Source organism: Punica granatum, chromosome 2, assembly GCF_007655135.1.
Source record: "Punica granatum isolate Tunisia-2019 chromosome 2, ASM765513v2, whole genome shotgun sequence".
Lineage (NCBI taxonomy): Eukaryota > Viridiplantae > Streptophyta > Magnoliopsida > Myrtales > Lythraceae > Punica > Punica granatum.
In genome coordinates, this window is record NC_045128.1 from 5,187,059 (window position 1) to 5,207,451 (window position 20,393).

The 20,393-nt window shown below is 36.8% G+C and overlaps 1 protein-coding gene and 1 pseudogene across 2 annotated transcripts; both read right to left on the reverse strand.

Moving 5' to 3' along the window:
• Window positions 1–1,224: 1,224 nt before the first annotated feature.
• Window positions 1,225–19,966, reverse strand: LOC116198096 (squalene synthase 2-like). 2 transcript variants are annotated; one of them, XM_031528436.1, is made up of 15 exons: window positions 19,579–19,966; window positions 11,122–11,434; window positions 10,915–10,957; window positions 4,361–4,450; window positions 4,182–4,260; window positions 4,017–4,086; window positions 3,769–3,918; window positions 3,490–3,594; window positions 3,237–3,386; window positions 2,783–2,858; window positions 2,584–2,672; window positions 2,350–2,441; window positions 2,061–2,106; window positions 1,685–1,748; window positions 1,225–1,544 (listed from the first exon to the last, which is right to left on the reverse strand). In XM_031528436.1, coding segments are annotated over exons 2-15 (1,206 nt in total). In that variant the 5' UTR covers window positions 11,272–11,434; window positions 19,579–19,966; the 3' UTR covers window positions 1,225–1,542. The 2 variants fall into 2 exon arrangements, with proteins under 2 accessions (XP_031384296.1, XP_031384294.1); XM_031528434.1 differs by lacking the exon at window positions 19,579–19,966 and having other exon boundaries at window positions 11,122–11,563.
• Window positions 14,216–17,448, reverse strand: LOC116197507 (annotated as a pseudogene).
• Window positions 19,967–20,393: the final 427 nt, after the last annotated feature.

A 20,393-nucleotide genomic window follows, 5' to 3' on the forward strand; every position in this document is an offset into this window, starting at 1 on the left:
CGTATTTCCTCTATTATAGTGGATAATGGTAGCTCCAATGATTTTGTTGTGAGTTATTTGAAAGATAAGTGGAAGAATGTGTTTGTCATAGATGGAAAGTTCTTTCATATGAGGTGTGCAGCTCACATATTGAATTTGATTGTGAAAGATGAGTTGAGTGAGGTTCGCGATTCTATTAATCGAATTCGAGCTGCAGTGAAATATGTGGAAAGCTCTCCAAGTAGAGCTTAGTTGTTGAGGAGGAAATAATTTATAAGAGCTCTGTTTGTCTTGATATCTCAACTTTGTGGAGTTCTATTTATGTGATGTTGGAAACTGCACTTAAGTTTATACGGGTCTTTATTAGACTTGAAGATGATGATGTTGCTTTTATCAATAAATTTGATGGTGGAGTTCCAACTAATGAAGATTGGGATAATGTATTTATGTTATGTTTATAACATAATGGAGTAGTACTAAAATAGGCAAGACAAGTGAATTGGTGAAGCAACCAACGGATTGGAAGAAGACAATGGCTGGTAACTGTAAAAGAGACTGAGCAATAGCGTGAGGGCGGCGGAGAGGGCTGTCAAAAGAGTGGCTAGGCGAGTAAACATCGAAAGCATGAAGGGAGAGCTGGCTACAAGGGAATCGTTGTGAAGGCATGAACCATTGAATGGCGTGGCGGGGCTTGGTTAGGGAGAAGCAACCAACACGGGCTATGTGGCGTGCATTTTCTAGGGCAGATGAGGGGGCATGATGGTTGTGATGGTGGTGGCAAGGCCAGATGGTGGAGTGGTTGTTTGAGAAAGTACGCAAAAGGCTAGACGAAGTGATGGTTTTGGAGGTTGGGCAAGGATATGTATCCGACGCGAATCAACCATTGCCAAAGAGAAAAGTAAGTCCAATAGAGGCGACTGATGGAAGGAAGGTAGGCAACAAGGGAAGGGGGCAAGCAAGGAGGCGGATGGGCATATGTATATAAGGAGAGATAAGAGGGAAGAAGTTGGAAGCGAAAAGTTTTTGTGGGTGGAAATCGAATGGGAGTAATTCCAGTGAGCAGGGGTAATTTTGGAATTACAAAAATATGGGATTATGCTAAATTATGGGATTAGGCTTCCACTTTTTTCGGTGTGAATCTTGATATTTAGATGTCAAATTGGGCCCCGATTAATTCAGTTAAGTCGGGTCGGCCCACTAAGGAATAAAACTCTTCCGTAGTAGATATTTTACATTCATAAGGACTGAAACCAAACCACGTTGGCGATTAGCCTCCCACTTTATATTGTAGGGTAGATTAATGGGAGCAGTGTACATGTTTCAGTTTTGCAAAACTTTTAGTACAGAAAAGGTAAATAGCGCATCAATTCCAAATTCATGCAAGTCACTAATTTGTCTTGCGAATCATTTTACATAAATTAGCATATAGGATGAGAAGGAGCTGGCGCAGCCGTGAGTTGGAAGTCATACAGTTCTGCATTCGATTATCATCAGCAACATTTCTCGTATCCCTTTATTCACTCGAGACATATTAAGCCTTGATGTGACCTCTCTTTGAAGATTTCCTAGGCAAATGAAATGCTAAAAATTAGAAAATAGAAAATTATCAAAGTTATTGCACTGCTACTGCTACTCATAGTAGAAGTAAGCAAAACTATATATATATATATATAAGCCCATTTTTTCTAGACCCCATAAAACTTACAGACAATAAGATGATGAGCGGATAAACCAGCAAGCACTGTCAGAAGCACGGACAGCCCCGCAATCTGCAACGGACAAAAATCAGAGATGAATATATAAAATCATACTTTCGAATTAGAAGGCTTCATTAATAAAATGCAAAATGACGTATTAGAACCTTCAATCTCCATTGTAACCGAACCTTCAACCTTCATTGTAACCGAAAAAATATGCAAAAGGGACTTGATGTAATTTACTCTAATAATCAATTTCACGTATCAGGGCTTGCCCAAATATTAACTGCATATAGTTGGAGTCACTCGAACTATGATGGTTTATGTTCTAGTACAAAGAAAAAGTAATCACAGCAATTCAGCATAAGTACAATAGAAACTCACCAGAGCCGGATTATAGCCTTCCAAACTTCTCATGATATAAAAATTCCTGGAGAGAAATTGGAAATTAAATCATCAAAAAACAATGCCAGCGATTCATCGACTGCGCCATGCGAGAATAACTGCTGCATAAACACAATAATGAAGACAATGATACTAGACTGTCCATTAGCATTACAATATTAAGGTGCCAAGCTATAACAATTTATAAAATTACGTAGAAAGGAAGATGAAATTGTTCGGTTCTCACCATAAATTATTAAAGACGTACATATTACATACATACATGTACCTGTAATTTAACATTCCTGAGTTTATGCAGATGTTCTGTATGGCATCAAGTCTTCTCAGTGTTTCCATCGCACTTGGGTCATCTTTATCTACCTACATTAACTATATATATTAGTAACTAAGCATAAAAAATAATTTGGCTTTTGTAGCATTCCAGCGAAATTAATAGTAATTATATGTAACAAAAAATAAATGAATATGTTTATCTTTGAACATTGATGAACACTTCAAAGACCTTAGACTTCATCAAGCTGCAGAACTCGAAGAAGGCACCATATACGTCAGACATTGCTCTCGTTCTCTTGAAGATCTTCAATCTAAGACCTGTAAATGTACATGTAATTACATACGGAGGCAAATGTTGAGATAAAATCATGACCAAGCAAAAATAGTGCAAGGAAGAAAACAGATTAGAGGAAATGGTCACTCGTTACCCAGTCTCAGTTTCACTTTGACTTTGAAGACATCAATGTTGTTGTAGCTTAACGCCAATGTTCCAAATTCCTTGACCTACAGAAATCACGGCAGTTTGGTTAGGAATATCGGATGAAATTTATGCGATTCAGTCCTATTTCTAAATCATTGGACGAGCTTGGTTAGATATATACAGGTTCAGAACTGTGACATGAAACACACCAGAAAATAAAATTCGAGATAATATATGTACATTGCTGTATATATAAAGCTTGAGATCAAATCCAAATTTCCAGCCTGTAGCTTGATGTAGAAACTACAATGACGAATCTAATAGAGAGCTTGCATTATCGAGGAAACACTCTCGAACATAGTCTAACTCCTGAACTAAGGAAAACTCCCACGACATATTATATATGTGAACTCTAAACATTGAAAAGCAAAACGCATTCAGCTTAAATTCTTCTCACGTACCAGAAGGACTGCGCAAATCCGAAACATGGCAGGATTATATTCCAAAGCTGACAAGTACTTGAAGCAATTCTCCACATGGACAAGACTGCTCATGACCATCTCGTTAAGGCATTGAACTGCCTCGACAGAGTTCTCTTCGCACTTTAAGTCCTGAAAACATTAGGTCGGAAATCTGAACTTCATTTCTTCAAGAAGCGATTCACAATGCATAAAGGTGTACCGATACAATATCTGTATATACTGGCGTATGTACCTCCAGTTCATTCACGTACTTGCTCCAAATCTCTCGGGGCCAAAGCTTACGTGGCCCAGGAATGGCATCTATGTCTTCAAGATAGTCACAAATAGCATCCACTATCTGCAATATTCTCAATGGTTTATGAGGGAGAGAAAGAGAGAGCAATTTTTTGTAGTAAAGTAATTTCTATGGTAAAGTAAGAGCGCGTACGTAATTTTCTATGGTAAAGTAAAATTATGGTAACTACTCCTATTGTTGTACTATGCCAGAGGCTGAAAAAATTATGGTAATTACCTGCAAAAATGAGCCAATGGAGTTGGCGATCAGATTATATTCCGAATCTAAGTCCTTTAATCTGGAGGGGGGAAACATTGTGAAGGCAGCAGCCGTCATAGATCCAACAATATACTGGCCATACTCATTCAACTCATCCATTGTCTCAATCTGCGAATTATTCCCAAACATGTCTGAAGATTTCCAACTTAATTATCGAGCAGAAAGCTTAATTTCAACGAAACAAAAGTACAGAAAATTGACCAAACCTCCTTGTCTACAAATTTCGCCATTCCTGCTCCCGTTCTTTTAATAACATCCTTGATTTCCTCTTGATGACTGCAAATGTTACAATTTGTAATGACTAGTGAAATCAAACCATCAAACTGATAGGATAAATGTACACTTCTGGTTACAATATTCTCATGTGCAACCTTTTATTGAGCTCCAATAAGGCTTTCCGGACGAGATGGAATCGATCCATGAGGACTCTGCAATTTGATGATGAACCACCTGCAGACAGAATGAGATTGCACATGTTAAAAGATCAACGCGGGCATTTTATTAACTTGAAGAAGTTGATCTACAAGAACTGGAACTGGGAAATGCTCACTGGGGAAGTGCCAGTCACGGTCGAAGATGTGTTCGTGGAAATTTTTGAGGATCGGTATTTTTACTTCTGAAGACAATCCCATCTCATCTTCTGTCATTAAAAGAAGGGAAAAAAACAAACAGCAAACCGATTGTCTAATCAATCTTAACGTAGTCAAACAAAGGGGTGAATGTGGCTTCTCTTGGAAAAATTCTCTCTGTCCAGAGACTAGGAATGGAATAATTTCGAGCTGCTATATAATGATTTTGAAACTAATCCCACTGAAATTGACATAATATCCAACTTACTGGCTAGAAATGGACCCACCCTAGGGGCGAAATTTTAAGATAAAAGATTATCCGCTCTATGTGCATAATTCTAAGATAGATATTATTTTCTATTATTTTGCTTATATTTTTAATATTGAAATTAGTTTGATTCATTTTTAACACTAAAATGTAGAAAATATAAAATTAAAAATAGATAAAAAAAATCAGCGTGGGAAGACGCATTCATGGAGAGAAGGTGAGAAAGAGGGGAGAGAGGAAAGTAAGGCCTGCAATTTTTGACACGATAAAATAATATGACATAGGTACAATATGGACGTAAGTGAGTTTTGGTTGAGACTAATTGTGTTTCGTATCTAAACTGATCGAACCCGTTTAGATACGTTAAATAATCATGTTTAAATGGGTTCGACCCTTATAACCCGTTTAGACACTCTAGATCCATCACGTGTTTACCATGTCAATGAACTTGTTTCACATATTATATCAATTTATAGAAGAAACTACAATAAAATCGTCTAAATTATAAGTTTATATAAACTATCCGTATATGGTATTTTTATCATGTCAATCGTGTATTACTATGTGTTTATAGTTAATAGTGTCATATCGTGAAGTTAATATATATATATATATATATACACACGTTATGGTAATAGTGTCATATTGTGAAGTTGCATACGTACATATTTAGACACGCTTAATAGAATGGGTTAGAAGTGTCATGTTCGTATCAACCCATAATTAAACACGTCGTATTCGTGTTTGAAAATCTTGACCCATAAATGTGTTGTGTTTGGATTTAGAACTTTCTAACACGAATCCATTTAGACACGACATGACACGACACATATTGCCACCCTTAGAGAGGAGGTAGACATGGGTGGAAGTTTTTCTGAAGTTACCATTCTAATTTTCAATCTAACGTAACGGCTGTCAGGAGAAGGTATAGCGCAGTGACGCACCTCTCGCCTGGTGACCAATAGGTCCCAGGTTTGATATTCAGTGAGACCACCCGTGCCCCTTTATTAGATATTTAGAATTACTATTTCAATGTACTAGGTCCCATGGACCTCCCTTGTAATCGGAAAAAAAAAATCTAATGTAACGGCTCACATTAATTAAGATTTGTACACTATGGAATTTTTTCGAATAATAAATGTTAGACTAAATACTTTTCTTCTCCCTTTTATAACAAGTATTGATAATGGGAGAAGGATTAGTGCGAAGAGGGGACGGAGTGTGCAAACACCATCCACCACTATCCCAAATTTGTTCTCTGTTGGAGAGAGAGATGGTAGTTACGACTGCCACCGGGCCACTATCCCCCTTCTTCCCCTCCTTTCTCTTGGAGGAGAGGAAGGCCACGGACAAATTTCGGGCGTTTGGGTATCAAAGCCGGACACACCACCGCAGTAGCAGTAGCCGCACGACTGCCCCTGTCCCCTTCTATGTCGAAATCTAACCCATTTGTTAAAAAATATTTGAGAATACTTAACATTTCGTTTTTGTTTCAATTCTAGTTCACCGTCAATTTTCCATCCAAAATTAAGGAAAGAAATCTGACGTGAAACCCGACGGAAACACTCCTATCAAGAGAAAACAGACGGAGTGTGAAAGAGATGAGAGGGAGATTTGGATGAGGTCGGGCGTGTGATGGCCGGGAGGGCATGAGAAGATAGTGCTAGAGGGAAGAGTGATATTTTGAGATGACCATAAACGCAAGCACCAATAGGTTAATCTTATGGGTAGGGGATTATCGCCAGTCACCAGCCACCATGCACCACTAGGTCCCCAATGATAACTGAGGATGCCAACGACCTTATAGGAGGTGGGTGCTGGCTCGTGCTGACCCCTATAGATATCTCTCTCTTCTCTCGCTCTCTTTTCTCTCCCTCCTCAATAAAGGTATCATATCAGGGGATCTCGGGGTCGCCAGGGTCTAGAATCCACCCCCACAAGGTTACCTTACACTTACCAATGGCCTTTGTTGGGACTGATCTTTATATTCCTTCTTCTCGCCCGGCTCTTTCTATTCATCTCTCATTTTGACCATTTATTGCTTCACAGTTTCCATCAGTTGAGTTAGACCTTCAATATGGTATCTCATCAATTTTTGCGGACCGGTTTTTAGATTTTAGCATCCATTGCTTTAAACATTTGATAAAGTGTTTGGGCCAAAATCTATTAATTGCTCATTTTCAATATTCATATTGCTTCAACACCAGTTAATTCATTCTTTGTTTTCAACCAAGTTAGGCCTTCCATTTAGATAAATCTCTTGTACTTTTTAATATCAATTTTTTCATTATTTATTTATTCTCCCTGAAATAACATACAACCGGTTTACTTTAGTCATAACAGCAAAAATTAAAAAATCCCTCTGCAACTTATGCCTTTTGCTTGCAAACTTTTGGGTTCGTTTATTTATATGATTTTTGCTTGCGAACTTGTGGCTCTAATTATTCATTGATCTTTTTCGTCATTTGTTGCTTCACAAGTTCTGTCATACATCGTCACAATCGAATTAAGCCTTCAGCATACGTAAGTATAAATGATCTATTTTTCTGGGCCGCTTAACATTCATTACTTCATATGATCGATAAAATGTTTCTACCAAGGTATAGATCTTCAGAAATCATTTTAAAACATTCATTTCTTACCGGCTCAATCATTCTTTGTCGCAATCAAATTAGGCGTTCCATTCAATCACATCTCTTATATGCTCCAGACCAATTTCTTTTTCGCTTTTTTTTCCTTTCCTCTCCTCTATTTGTCTACCTTAAAAAACATACATCCTTCCCGGGAATAAAGGGAAAAAAAGTTAATATTAGACTCCTCTCCGCCCTGGTGATATTACCACGGTCCACGGACCATTAATGAACAGATATTTTTTGCTAATTATTTTTCATAATTTTTGTCAATAATTTGAGTTTTTTTCTAATTTTTCCGAAATGAAAAATATATATTTATTTCAGTTTTTGTTTTTCTAAAAGTTCTTCCAGGATAACTTGCCAAATTATTCAAAGAAAAATATTTCAATTGAAAATTTTTTCTTAATACAAATTACATGTTTTAACTTATTGTATTTTTATTGTTTTTCTTATAGTTATTTTTTTCCATGACAAAGAAAGTTCATGGGCGTAATACAATGGAATAGAAATTTTAATAACTAGTAAAAGAACACAAGTAATCAAACAACAAGTATCAAACTTTGGTCATCTTAGTTATCAGGCAAAGACGTAGGCCACAGCTCAACACTGATTTCTTATATTTACTTTAATATAGTATTAAATCGTTTTAGTGTATATATTATTAAATTCCTATTATTCACATATATTTATATATAGTATTAGTATTATTAATCTTTTATTTATATATATTATTCATTTTATTATTGTTAAGTATATGAAAAATTTTGTTATCAACTCTAGATTTCTCTTAGTATTTTTTCAATTAAATTGATTAATGTAATAAAATTTTATATATGAATATCAATAATTATTTTATTACCCCTTTCGTTACTATTATTATTCAATTTTTATAACATATAACAAGGACGGATTTACACGAGAAACTGATTGAGATTCGTCTGCAAGGACATAAAATTTTGAAAAATAAGGTTCAAATGGAATTACCAGCAGAACCCTCGTCATAACATCGTCAATAAATCTGTCTAGAGTAGTCTACTTGCGACAAGGATATGTCTAACGAACAATGGCCGGTCGGAGTTTAGTAAGGAAACATACTTTTGGATGGAGTTAAATGGAGTTAAGTTTAACTTAATTTAATTGCGCTTTACTTTTCCCTCAATTCAACAACACAATCATTATTTTTTTTATATTTTTCTTCAATTTAATAATAAATTGACGCATACTTTTTTATTATCTATCGTTACAATTAATTTTTTAATACTAAATTATCTCAACTATTCATTATTTTTCCCTCAATTCAATAACATAGTCATTATTTTTTTATCTTCTTTTTCAAATTAATAATAAAAATTTTAAACTATTTTTGTCGTTATCTCGTGAAATCAGATAAAATCATAATCATACTCCGTTACCAAACGCAATATTAATTGTTTATGACAAAATATTCCATTGGAAACAACCACCTTAGTTCGTTCTTAAAAGTTTAAATTATTTCCCGAAATGCCCATTCAATCTAGGTAAGCAAATCTTCTTATGCTCAATCCGTCATCTACGTGTAGTTTTAACATCCAATCTCTATTTTTTTTTCTGGGTCAACTAGATGTAGACCCGTTCTACGCACCAAATTCATTAAATAATTTTTTTCTTATCAAGTTCAATATTTGTAATGCATTGTAATTTTTTCATCAACCTTAATTAGTTGGAAAAATATGTTCTGCCTGATGGAAATATAAAAACTTGATCTTGAGAGTTAAATTAATTAAACAATTAAACAAACTGAAAAGTGAGGAAGTTATGCACATAGATAGGACCGGAAATATTTGACACGACAAATAACATGATATGAATACGACACGGAGTTAAGCGAGTTTGGATTAAGGCTAAAAGTGTTTCGTGTCTAAACTAGTTCAACCCTTGTAACCCGTTTAGACACAGTAACCCATTTATATTATGTGTTATCGTGTTAATAAACGTGTTTCACATTTTGTATCAATTTATAGAAGAAAGTACACTAAAATCATCTAAATTTGTTTATATAAATCACCCACTTATGGTGTTTTTAACATGTCAATCCTGTAATAATATGAAATTATAGTTAATATTGTCATATCATATATGTATAATAATTACCTAAAGATAATATGCTATATTGTATAGGTAAGTATACATACACATTTAGACACACTTAGTTAAACGGGTAAGACGTGGCTTGTCCGTGTCAGCCCATAATTAAACGTATTGTATTCGTGTTTGAAAATCTTGACATGTTTATCAAACGTATCGTGTTCGAGTTTAGAGTTTTCTGACACGAACCCGTTTAGACACGATCCATTTAAACACGATACGACACATATTACCCCTTTAGGAGAGTGTTAAAAGAGAGAGAAAATGAACTTTAGGAGAAAAATGTGAGTTGAGAGAGAATTGGGAATGTAAATTTGTAAAACTGACCTTGTATCTTTATATCCAATGGCTCACATTTTCTAATCGAATTGGAATAAGGATATTTTGGGAAACTGAATGTTAGACGAGAAAAACGTGAAGTAGTATAGATAACATCTAATCTCTCATTGTATGTGTACAATTTCTATGATTTTTTTTATTTTGTTTATCTTGAAATTGCTTTGCGCATACATCCACACTTAGAGAATTAGTTTAAAGAGAAAATTTTACATCATATTGCACATTCTTTTGCCTTTTCTATAAGACAACACAATTTTCTTTGATTTCACAAGATAGTATAAAGCTTTTGAATTTTATCATATGGTACAATGTTAATTTTTCAAGAAAAATGTGACGGAATATTAACATGAATTTATTTTATTTTATTTTTTTACATCCTTGCACACGTGGAAAGTAGAATTGTGCTGGGTAATGTAAATTTTTCAAAAATTATGCTAGCATATACAAAAAGTGTAAAAACAATAATTATCCAGTGTAATTCCCTAAATAGACCTGGCATTCGTAGTTGGCAGCTCTTGCAAACATACAGTGTCACTCATCTTTTTGGCACATTTTTTTTTACATAATTAATGTTGTACTATATGGTAAAATTTCAGAATTTTCTTACTTTTTCATTAAATTAAAACAAATTGTGATTTATCATGCAGAGTGGCCAAAAAATGTGATTTATGGTGTAATTTTTCCTTTTATTCAATCATTTTTCATCTAAAGCCTACATATTTAACTGTTATATCTTCTTGATCGTGCACGAACTTATATGTCAAAGATGAAAATCTTGATTATATTTTAAGGAAATAAAATTATAAATTTTCCTCCAAGAATTATAAAATATTTTTAGAATTCAGATTTTCTTTTTCATATTACCATGCCTTTCATTGATGACATGAAAGTGGCCGCCACATTAAGTCGATTCAATAAATATATATATATATTATTTATTTCTGTTAATTTGTTCTTGTTTTACCATAGTATAACTAGACAAAATAAAAATAAAAATACTAACTACTTAGCAGACTTCCCTTATTCTATGCTTCGATCTATAATCCTAGATCTTTATGTTTCTATTAATAACACTTAACTTTTTTGTTTTCTAATATTATATATATGTTTATTCAATGGAAAATTATACAATAAAACGAAATTACGCTTGAAGATTGGATGAGGAACGAACCTACAGCATCGAGAGCACGAACAACCAAGCCGTAGATCACCGCCTGTCATGCGCATGACCAATGAAAATATGTTATTCTTTTTTGTTTTCTGGCAAAAAAGAATGAGATTTTTTCTTGGCCAGAAAAAAAAAAAAGAAAAGAAAGAGAGAGAGAGAGAGAGATTAAATCCCATAGTTTGTGTTTGTGTAATGTAGTCGGTCACTCACAACATACAGCATCTCAGGTTCGATGCTTAAAATTACGAACGGAATGGCGGGGACAATGTCGATGAAGTAATCCATCTTCGGGAGCGTCCTGAAGCAAAATGCCCATTGCGGCTGAAGGGTTCGTTTCAGTATCTCCCAGATACCACCCATCACCACTGATTTCTCTCCCTTCCTCTGCGCACACGCCCCGACGATGACCTCTTGCTTCTTCGCCGAGCCAGGAGATCAATTGAACATATCAAAAATCGCAATCCTTGGGCGTATATCCTCCGACCGTCTCTTTGTTGAGACCTTCTACTGGTTTTCTGGGAAACTGCAATGGTAGATCGAGCCTAGAATAAGGTTAGATTGAGCTCACGGGTTTGGACTTGGGTTCAAACCTAACAGGACCACTTTGTTTCTCTGTGTGACGGGAATAATTATTGGGAAGGGTCTCTTCGAATAGTATTAGAGTGCAATAGCTCCTTTTATATAGAAGTCTTCCCCTTCCTCTACTTGTTCACTTCTCTTTACACGTATATACACACGTATAAAGAAACTTACCCGATATATTATGCTTGTATATATTTCTTATTTCACATATACATATACAGAGATATATATTATCATATCAAATCACGCCCCACATGCTTGAAATGATATGTGCTAGCTAGCTTTGCATTCCGTGGTTTGCACGGATTAGTTTGACTGACTATTATTTAATTATCTTGTCAATATAAAACATAAGATAAAGATCATAACTGGAAGAGATAAACAAAAATGAGGAGGAATATATATGTTATCTGATATTTCTTTGGTCACTAGTTTACCCTTTTTTTCCTTCTTCGGATGCATCTTGGTATTTGGAATCCTATTAGACCCCAACTATTCCAATTCCAGCCTAATCGGCTCAAGTAAGGGTAAAACTCTCATAACACGGATTTTCTCCGGTTACAATTCTCGATCCCGAGAGTTTATTTAAGGAAAATAAGTGCCGAACCACTTGAATCAACCCACGATATGTAAAAAATTTCAATTTATCTATAGAATATTTTTTTTCAATAACGCTTCAATAGTTATTCGGAATTGGAGAAATCTTTTTTGTTTTTCAATTAAGCATTTAATATTTATTAACGAATCGAATGGCTTGTTTCATTTCTCCATATAATAATTAATTATGATCTATACCGCAGAGTAGTCGAAGAGCCATTAAACCACGAGAAGAGAATATCGGGAAAATACTGGTGTTGTGCTTCCGTATTGCTCTTGTCAACTTTTATATGTTATAATTGCTTGATTTATGTAATTATATTAATTTGTTTATATAGTATAAATCGATGCACTATTTTCTTTTTTGGGTGTACAATCGATGCACTATTTCGAAGTCCTTTTTGTGCGAGGGTGCACTTAGTCCAGTTTTTGAAAATTTTCCATCATTTTCATTTCTCAGGCTACTCGCCCCAGTCTTTTCTGCTCTGATTCAAGTGTGCTTTCCTTTTCATTCCATTTTGGAATTTGGAATTTGGTTTTATTTGTTGATTTTATTGGAAAAGGTGGAAAACTTTTCTCACACTCACATTTTCCTTTTACCAAAGTAATATATGTTTATAGTATTAAATTTTTCTTGAGTTAAGTTTACGTAATCTTTAAAGACGTGCTTTTAAAAATTTTTGTGATCAACTCTTTCTGATTTAGTTTGATTGTTTCTAATTGTCAAGTCTATATGTAATTAATGCGTAAAATTGCAAGAAGCTCTGTAGATCTGGATTCATTAATTAGGGCATTAAAATTAAAATTCTAAAGTGAAATTTACTCTATATATATACAGCTGTAGATGCGAGCAATAGAAGCTATTGATGTTATATTATACTAATTAAAAATTCTATAAAATAAAATAATAATTAGAGACAGAAATGTAAAATCAAAGAATCCAAAAAAAATATTATATATTTAATTTAGCTTGTCTGGATAGCATGCCGAGAGCAGACATTGGCTCAAGCTTGGCTTGTCTCATTTATACATCGAGCTTCTCTCTTTTTCAAAATATTGAATCGACTCCGAGTTCTGTTCGAATAGACTCCAAGTAGCTCGCGGTTTATGCTTGACTCGCTTATGCCTCTCCCTTTATAGAACCACCCCCCAGAGGCTAGTTTCAATGTAGTTTTATTCGTGAGTAATACGTGAACATTGTAGCTGATGAGGTACCCAAATCCCGCATTGGAAAGAGGCAAGGGTCTTGACCTCTTTTTTTTTTTTTTTTTTTTTGTGAAAGTCTTGACCTCTTTATAAGATCACGATATGTTTTTTTTTCTCTCTAGATGCATCTTTTAATGGTAAAATTGTGTAGGTCAGGTTCAAAGCGGATAATACCTCTTGGCTAGCCTTTCTGTGGCGCTGATTAGGGTCACATCCTCATCATTGGCGCTGTATGTGGAAACGTATGTGCCAAACTTTCCAAGCCCCTTGTCTCTTGCGTCTGAGCCACATTATCATCAGTAACTAGTTTATTCCGCTCTCCCCTAAGTAATACGTGAACATTGTAAAGAATAATTATTATGCGACTACAAATCAGTTGGCAAAATAAAATTCTTTTTTCTTTTCTGTCTAGTACTTATCGACTTTAGAGATTACATCGATTTCTCTTGAAGTATAATAACTTACAATTATGAAATTTATGAATTCAGCTTTGCTTTTCGCCTAACCATAGATTGCGGGATTGTTGGTGCTTTCTTTCAAAGATTGATAGACAATTTATTTTCTACGGTTTAAATGTGAAAGGATTCCGTTAGACAAAGTGAATCAACTGACTTTTGGAATTAATATATTGTTTACCTCTTGAAATATTGAACAGGAACGTACAACCGAAATTATCATACATACATAAATATATATATATATATATATATATATGGCTCCTATTCAGGATAAATAAAGATCAGCAAAGGTGGTGAAGTGATTTGCTCCTCTTCTTACGTAAGGTCGTCTCCTGTGTCCATATTTAAGAGTAGCACTAGCACTAGCACCGTGCCATTCACGATGACTTAAACTAATGCCAGCTAAGTAAGGGCTGTTATTGGAAGTCAAAGATTCTTCCTTTTATTCTTTTTTCTTTTTGTTTTTGATATAATTCTTGCTTTTTTAACATAGACTAAAGTCCATGCCTGCGTTACGTGCGGCCATGAAAGTACTTTTCAAGTTTTCCAATACTTTGCATCGTTAAAATTACAGCATGACTATTAGTCAAATAACTATATAATTTGAAAGGTCATAATTTTATGGTAAATTGTATGAGAAGAATCTAAAAAAAAAAACGCGGTTTTCTCATATATATGACAGTGAGGAGAGGGAGAGGGGGGACGAGGTGGCCGTGAGAAGAGAGAGATATGTGAGGAGAGAGAGAGAGAGGAAAAGAGTAGAGGGGTTAGTGTGTGGGTGCTTATTACTGTTTAGTTACCATAAAAACCTCAATCTAGTGGTCCACAAAGATTGAAATTTATGTGATAAGAGCATTTTGGGGACTTGAAAAAGTGAGACCAAAGAGAGTACTAAGGCCCATGAGCTAGCCACCTTTATAACCCGGGAAAAAAAAAAAGAGAGATCAAGGAGAGGTTTTGAATTTGTACAATAGTATAGATAATATAATGTCAATTAGCAAAATATTTGCTAAAAATCTCAAGACGTTTGAGTTAGGTAAGCTCTGGAAACCACTCAGGTAAAGCCTTCAGATCCCGCAAGATTCGATTTTTAAGCTTTCGAGGTTGGTGAGGTGCTGAATCCACCATCGGAGAGTCTCCATTTTAGCAATCCGCGCGAATTCCAACTCTCGGAGTTTATAAGCTGGTCGTTCAGGCATGTCTTCTTGATATCCTGATTCCCCCGTTGATAAGTCAAGTTCTCGACAGTAGGATATCTTCAACGACTCGAGGGCAGTTAGGTATCGGAGGATCGCATTCACAGGGAGAGCTTTCAGGCGAGGGCAATAACTGACTGCTAGAGACTAGAGAGATGGGAGGGACTTAAGCAGCTCCACCAGTAAGTGCTCTGAGTCCTCCACCTCAGAAATGGTGAGGCAGGTCAGTGCGAGGAGAGATATAGAAGATGGGGAGATCAACGTCACCATCATCCTCGACGACGACGATGATGCTGAAGCATGGCGTATAGTTACATTCCTCAAAAGCTGCTTTATAATTCTGGTTGAGGTTTTCCTCAGATGCAGCTCTTGACCATGCATGTATGAGAATGTTGGGCATCCAGATGGGTAGACCTCGACCTTGTCAGAAAAGACGGGGAGCATCAATAAAGAATCATCCTCCTCCTCCACCTCCTCCTTAATTCTACTGCTCCTCCTCCTGCTCCTCCTCCCCTCCCATCCCCTAAATTTAGGCAAATTATACAGCTTTATTTCTTCTAAGGATGGAAAGGAATTAGACTGCGGCGTCCCACTCTCACTCTCCGACAATTCTATCCACTGCAAATTATACAAATAATATAAGTTGATTCTTTTGAGTGAATGCAGCTGGTCTAGAGGTGGTAGACGCACGCAGTTACAACAAACACCATACTCAATTTCGACTAGTCTATGAAGTTGAGAAATCCAGGATGAAGGCTGGACACCAGCGTATCCGAATATCCTTAATTTCTTTAGATCTGGATGGGGCCGAAGTCTTTCTAAAACTTCTTCATCAGCCTCCGTAGCTTCGACAGGGCGCCATTTTAGATCCAATGATTGGAGAGCTAACTTCTCAATTGAGAAGGAAGCTTCCAACCCGCTCGGAACACTTCAGTCTTTCCAAGCATTGGATAGTTAATTCTTTCCTCAATCCAGTAAGTTTGCTCAACTCATTCAACCCTGCAGCATCATCTCGAATCGAATCCTTCCCCACCTTAAATGTACGTAGCATTTGCAGATTAGTCAACTTCTCAATCCCCCTTGGCATATGTGTTAACTCATCACATCCACTCACATCAAGCTGCCTCAAATTAACCAACTTCGTCAAGCCCATTTCTCTAGATGCTGACAACCTCTAAGATTAAGCGTCTCTAGATTGCACAACCCGCTTATCGAGTTTGGGAGATACTGAAAATTATTCCCTGATAGATCGAGGCTCCTCAAATGCTTTAGTTTACAGATTGAACCGGATATCACATTTATGCGTGCATTACGAATACGTAGCGCTCGTAGGTTTCTGAAACATGAAACATCCAAATAAATATCAGTGCAGTTTATCTTGTTGGTGAAAAGCAGGGACCTTATTCTTCTGTCTTTCTCAAATCGGCTTTTCAACACATCCAGATCATCGGTGGATACATGGCGATCTCCTTGTGGTAACTTTTTCTCATGGGAGCTGTCAATGGTGATGCAATTATCTCTTGCAACCGACCGTGCGAGGTCATGCATCAAATCATGCATTTTGCACGTTACGATGTTGCCATAAAGATCTTCTTCTATGTCCTGGAAAAAAAATCTTGAAAGCAGCTCCATGAAATAATCATGGCCGACTTCTTCGAGCTGGGTCTTCCTATTGTCCAGGGGATTGATAAATCCCTGTGCCATCCAAAGATGAATGAGCTCAGATGGGTCTAGCTCGTAATCTTTTGGAAACAAGCAGCAGTAAGCGAAGCACTGCTTCAAATGTGATGGCAAAAAATCATAGCTTAATTTTAGCAATAGCATGATGTCACCTTCCTCCCGATTTATTCTCGATAACTCTTTGTTCTTGAAGCTCAACCAGTCTTCCTCCGTATTTCTCAAAGATACCAACAGTAGCCCAATCGTCCTATTGCAAGGGGAACTCCACCACACTTCTTTAGAATTTCTTTTGCAATCTCTTCTAAATTCTGAGTTTTCCACTCATATTCTTGCTTCCTTGCCATTCGCATTAGCAAATCGAGCGACGGATCTTCAGGTAAGCCCCTCAACTCATGACATGTTGGTGTCATAGTTTTGGCCACACTAAGATGGCGAGTGGTCACTAGTATTTTACTGCCTTTTGCACCATTCATAAGAGATCCTTCAAGGTCCAACCACTTAGACCAATTGTCGTTCCATACATCATCTAACACAAATAAAAACTTCTTCCCATCGAGCTCTTCTCCCAGCTCTTTTGTCAACTCAGCCCCCTTGAGATCTCTATGTTCCCTGCCAGGAGTGGATTCTCGCGCTATCTTCCTCATAATTTCCTCCGCATCGAAATTTGTGGACACACAAACCCAAAGCTTAATAGAGAAATATTCCTTAATGCTGTCGTTGTTGAATACCTGTCTTCCTAAAGTTGTTTTCCTGAGACCTCCAATCCCAACTATAGGTAGGTGATGCGGCAGACGAGCTGGAAAATTGGTACCTGGAGAAAATTAGGTTTTGACAACCCTGTCTCAAGGGAAACGCCCTCCGGAGCAAAACTCATGGCCTATGGCCATGAAATTTCGAAATTTTAGGCGAATTCCATCGTTTAGAGCCTCAAACAGGCAATTTTATATTAATTATGGTATTTTTACAATTTTAGGAAATAGTTTATTTTTAAGAATATGTCGATATTTTATAAGATAGTTTATCTTTAAGAATATTTTGTTAGTTTATCTTTAGGAGATATTTTGATATTTTAGGATATTTTGTTTCTTTCGATTTATTCTCGTTTTCTCTATTTAAACGTTGTAAGCCCTAGGGCAAAAAGGAGTTGTTTTTTTTCCATCAGTGAATAAAATTCAGAGCTTTCGTGCTTTGTCCAATCTTGGATTCGAGTTTGATGCCTATTTCCTGGTATTCGTAGAATCAACAGATATAGAAGGTCATAGTTCCGGTATTCGTACGCGAATCAACGGGCCTGTGACGGTTACTCGTGTTATACGCTGCGTCAGTTGGTATCGAAGCCTACGGTTGATCTTGGATCAGCAATGCCACCCAGGTGGAGGGATCGTGTGGAAGATGTTTATGACCGTGAAAATCTGCGACATCTGAAGCAGAGGTTGGATCAGAGGGATAAGAGGGAACAGATGATGGAGCAAAGGGATCAGAGGATGTATCGTATGATGGAGCAGCTAACACAGCAGATTGCTGCACTTTTAGAGAATCAGAATCGGAGAAACCCTAATCCGAATTTTGACCCTGATCAAGAGGAAATTGAGTATGATTCCAATTCTAAAGGGGGAATGACTTTGTTTTCCGAAGAGAATACATCCGATGAAGCATTTTTTGTAGCAGGAGATCCCAAGTTCGACGAGGAGGAGGAGATTGTGACAGATTTCAACATCAATGATAGTGGTCTTCAAGGATCAGGCTTCCATGAGGGCGCTTTTGACGACTGCTGGTCTGCGGCCCGTGCAACCGTCAGAATCACTGGAGGAATGGATTGTTTTAGTTACAAGATTGTTTCAGTGCAGCCAGTTGACATGTCTGACACTCCTCCCGAAGATCAGCATCTTTGGGAGAAACCCAACACAACTTTGATTTCGGGAGCATAGGAAAATTCTTAACCGCAGGAAAATTTTCGGATTATGGTGAAAAGTTCGAGATTGGTGATACAATTGTATGTGCTCTCGACATTGAGAGTGCTGGAAAGTACTCAGATTATGCTAACATCGATTTTCGGTCAAGTATGGAAGATGTGTATGTTTGTGTGGATAATTTTATCTCCAGACTCCTAGGGCGAATTCGAGGGTGAATTCTCTCCACTCAAGGGAGAATGATGCGGCAGATGAGCTGGAAAATCGGTACCTGGAGAAAATTAGATTTTGACAACCCTATCTCAAGGGAAACGGCCTCCGGAGCAAAACTCATGGCCTATGGCCATGAAATTTCGATATTTTAGGCGAATTTCATCGTTTATGGTCTCAAACAGGCAATTTTATGTTAATTATGGTATTTTTACAATTTTAGGAAATAGTTTATTTTTAAGAATATGTCGATATTTTATAAGATAGTTTATCTTTAAAAATATTTTGTTAGTTTATCTTTAGGAGATATTTCGATATTTTAGGATATTTTGTTTCTTTCGATTTATTCTCGTTTTCTCTATTTAAACGTTGTAAGCCTAGGGCAAAAAGGAGTTGTTTTTTTCCATCAGTGAATAAAATTCAGAGTTTTCGTGCTTTATTTAATCTCGGATTCGAGTTTGATGCCTATTTCCTGGTATTCATAGAATCAACAGGTATAGAAGGTCATAGTTCCAGTATTCGTGCGCGAATCAACGGGTCTGTGACGGTTACTCGCGTTATACGCTGCGTCAGTAGGATAGATACATTCTCCTCAAAATCAGGATTGAGTAAAAACTTGCTGACTTCTTTTATGTCTTCATCTCTTCCAACCACATATTGTTCATGCTTGTCCGGATGCTAATCCGGAGTATTACCATTATTTACCTCGGCCTTATAAGCGGACTTATCACTGTTAATGGCATCGATCCTCTCTCTAATCTCCTTGACTCGATGTGCCATCATACTGGCATAAACAAGCTGATTAGAAGAGGAGAGAAAGATACGGACCTCATTCAGAACTCGCTTAACTCCTCCCACCACTCTCCGACGACGGAGGGCTTCAATGGAGAAGTCATCCAACAGATCGTCAGCATCGTAAACCACAACTTTCAGCTTCTGAAGCCAGTCTTTCACGACCTCAGCCTCGATCCGTCCCTTTTTAGCATCACGAAGCAGAGCAGCAATAGCAGTGACAGTGCCCTGGAGTTTCTCGAGCTCGCATTTGACACCGCATGCTAACCCAATCTCCTGGGCAATGAGGGAAATGAGATATTCGGTGATGGAATCCACGATGCTCCGAGGATCAGCTCAGCCATGGTTTCTATCGGCCTGGAGAAAGAGATTGAGAATGGAGGGTGACAAAGGAAAACTTGGACTCTGAATAATATGGGGGCACCATGCCATCATGGATATGTGGAGATGTACCAATTACTTTGCTTTGAAGGCAAGCAATAAAATTCCAACATACTCTTTATAAAAGAAAAAGAAAAGAGAAAAGGAAGATGCTGTTTGCAATGGATTCTTATCTTAACAAGAATGTGACATTTGTGCAATGCTCAGATTTGGAATGACGTGCGATCATTGTTAACTAAGCAGAATCGCCCGACATCCGGAATGGCTTTGACACTAGGACTCATTCATAAAGCAGCCCACCTTTTTTTTTTTTTTTATCATGTACAATAGAAGAGATTCATGGCCTCAAGTACTCGGACGGACTGCTGCTTCTGAAGACATGTTTTAGCATCTGATCTTTCTTGGAAAAAGCTTCCAATGTTAATGCAAGTATTCCTAACCGTACTTTCATCTGTAAGACAACTCGCTGT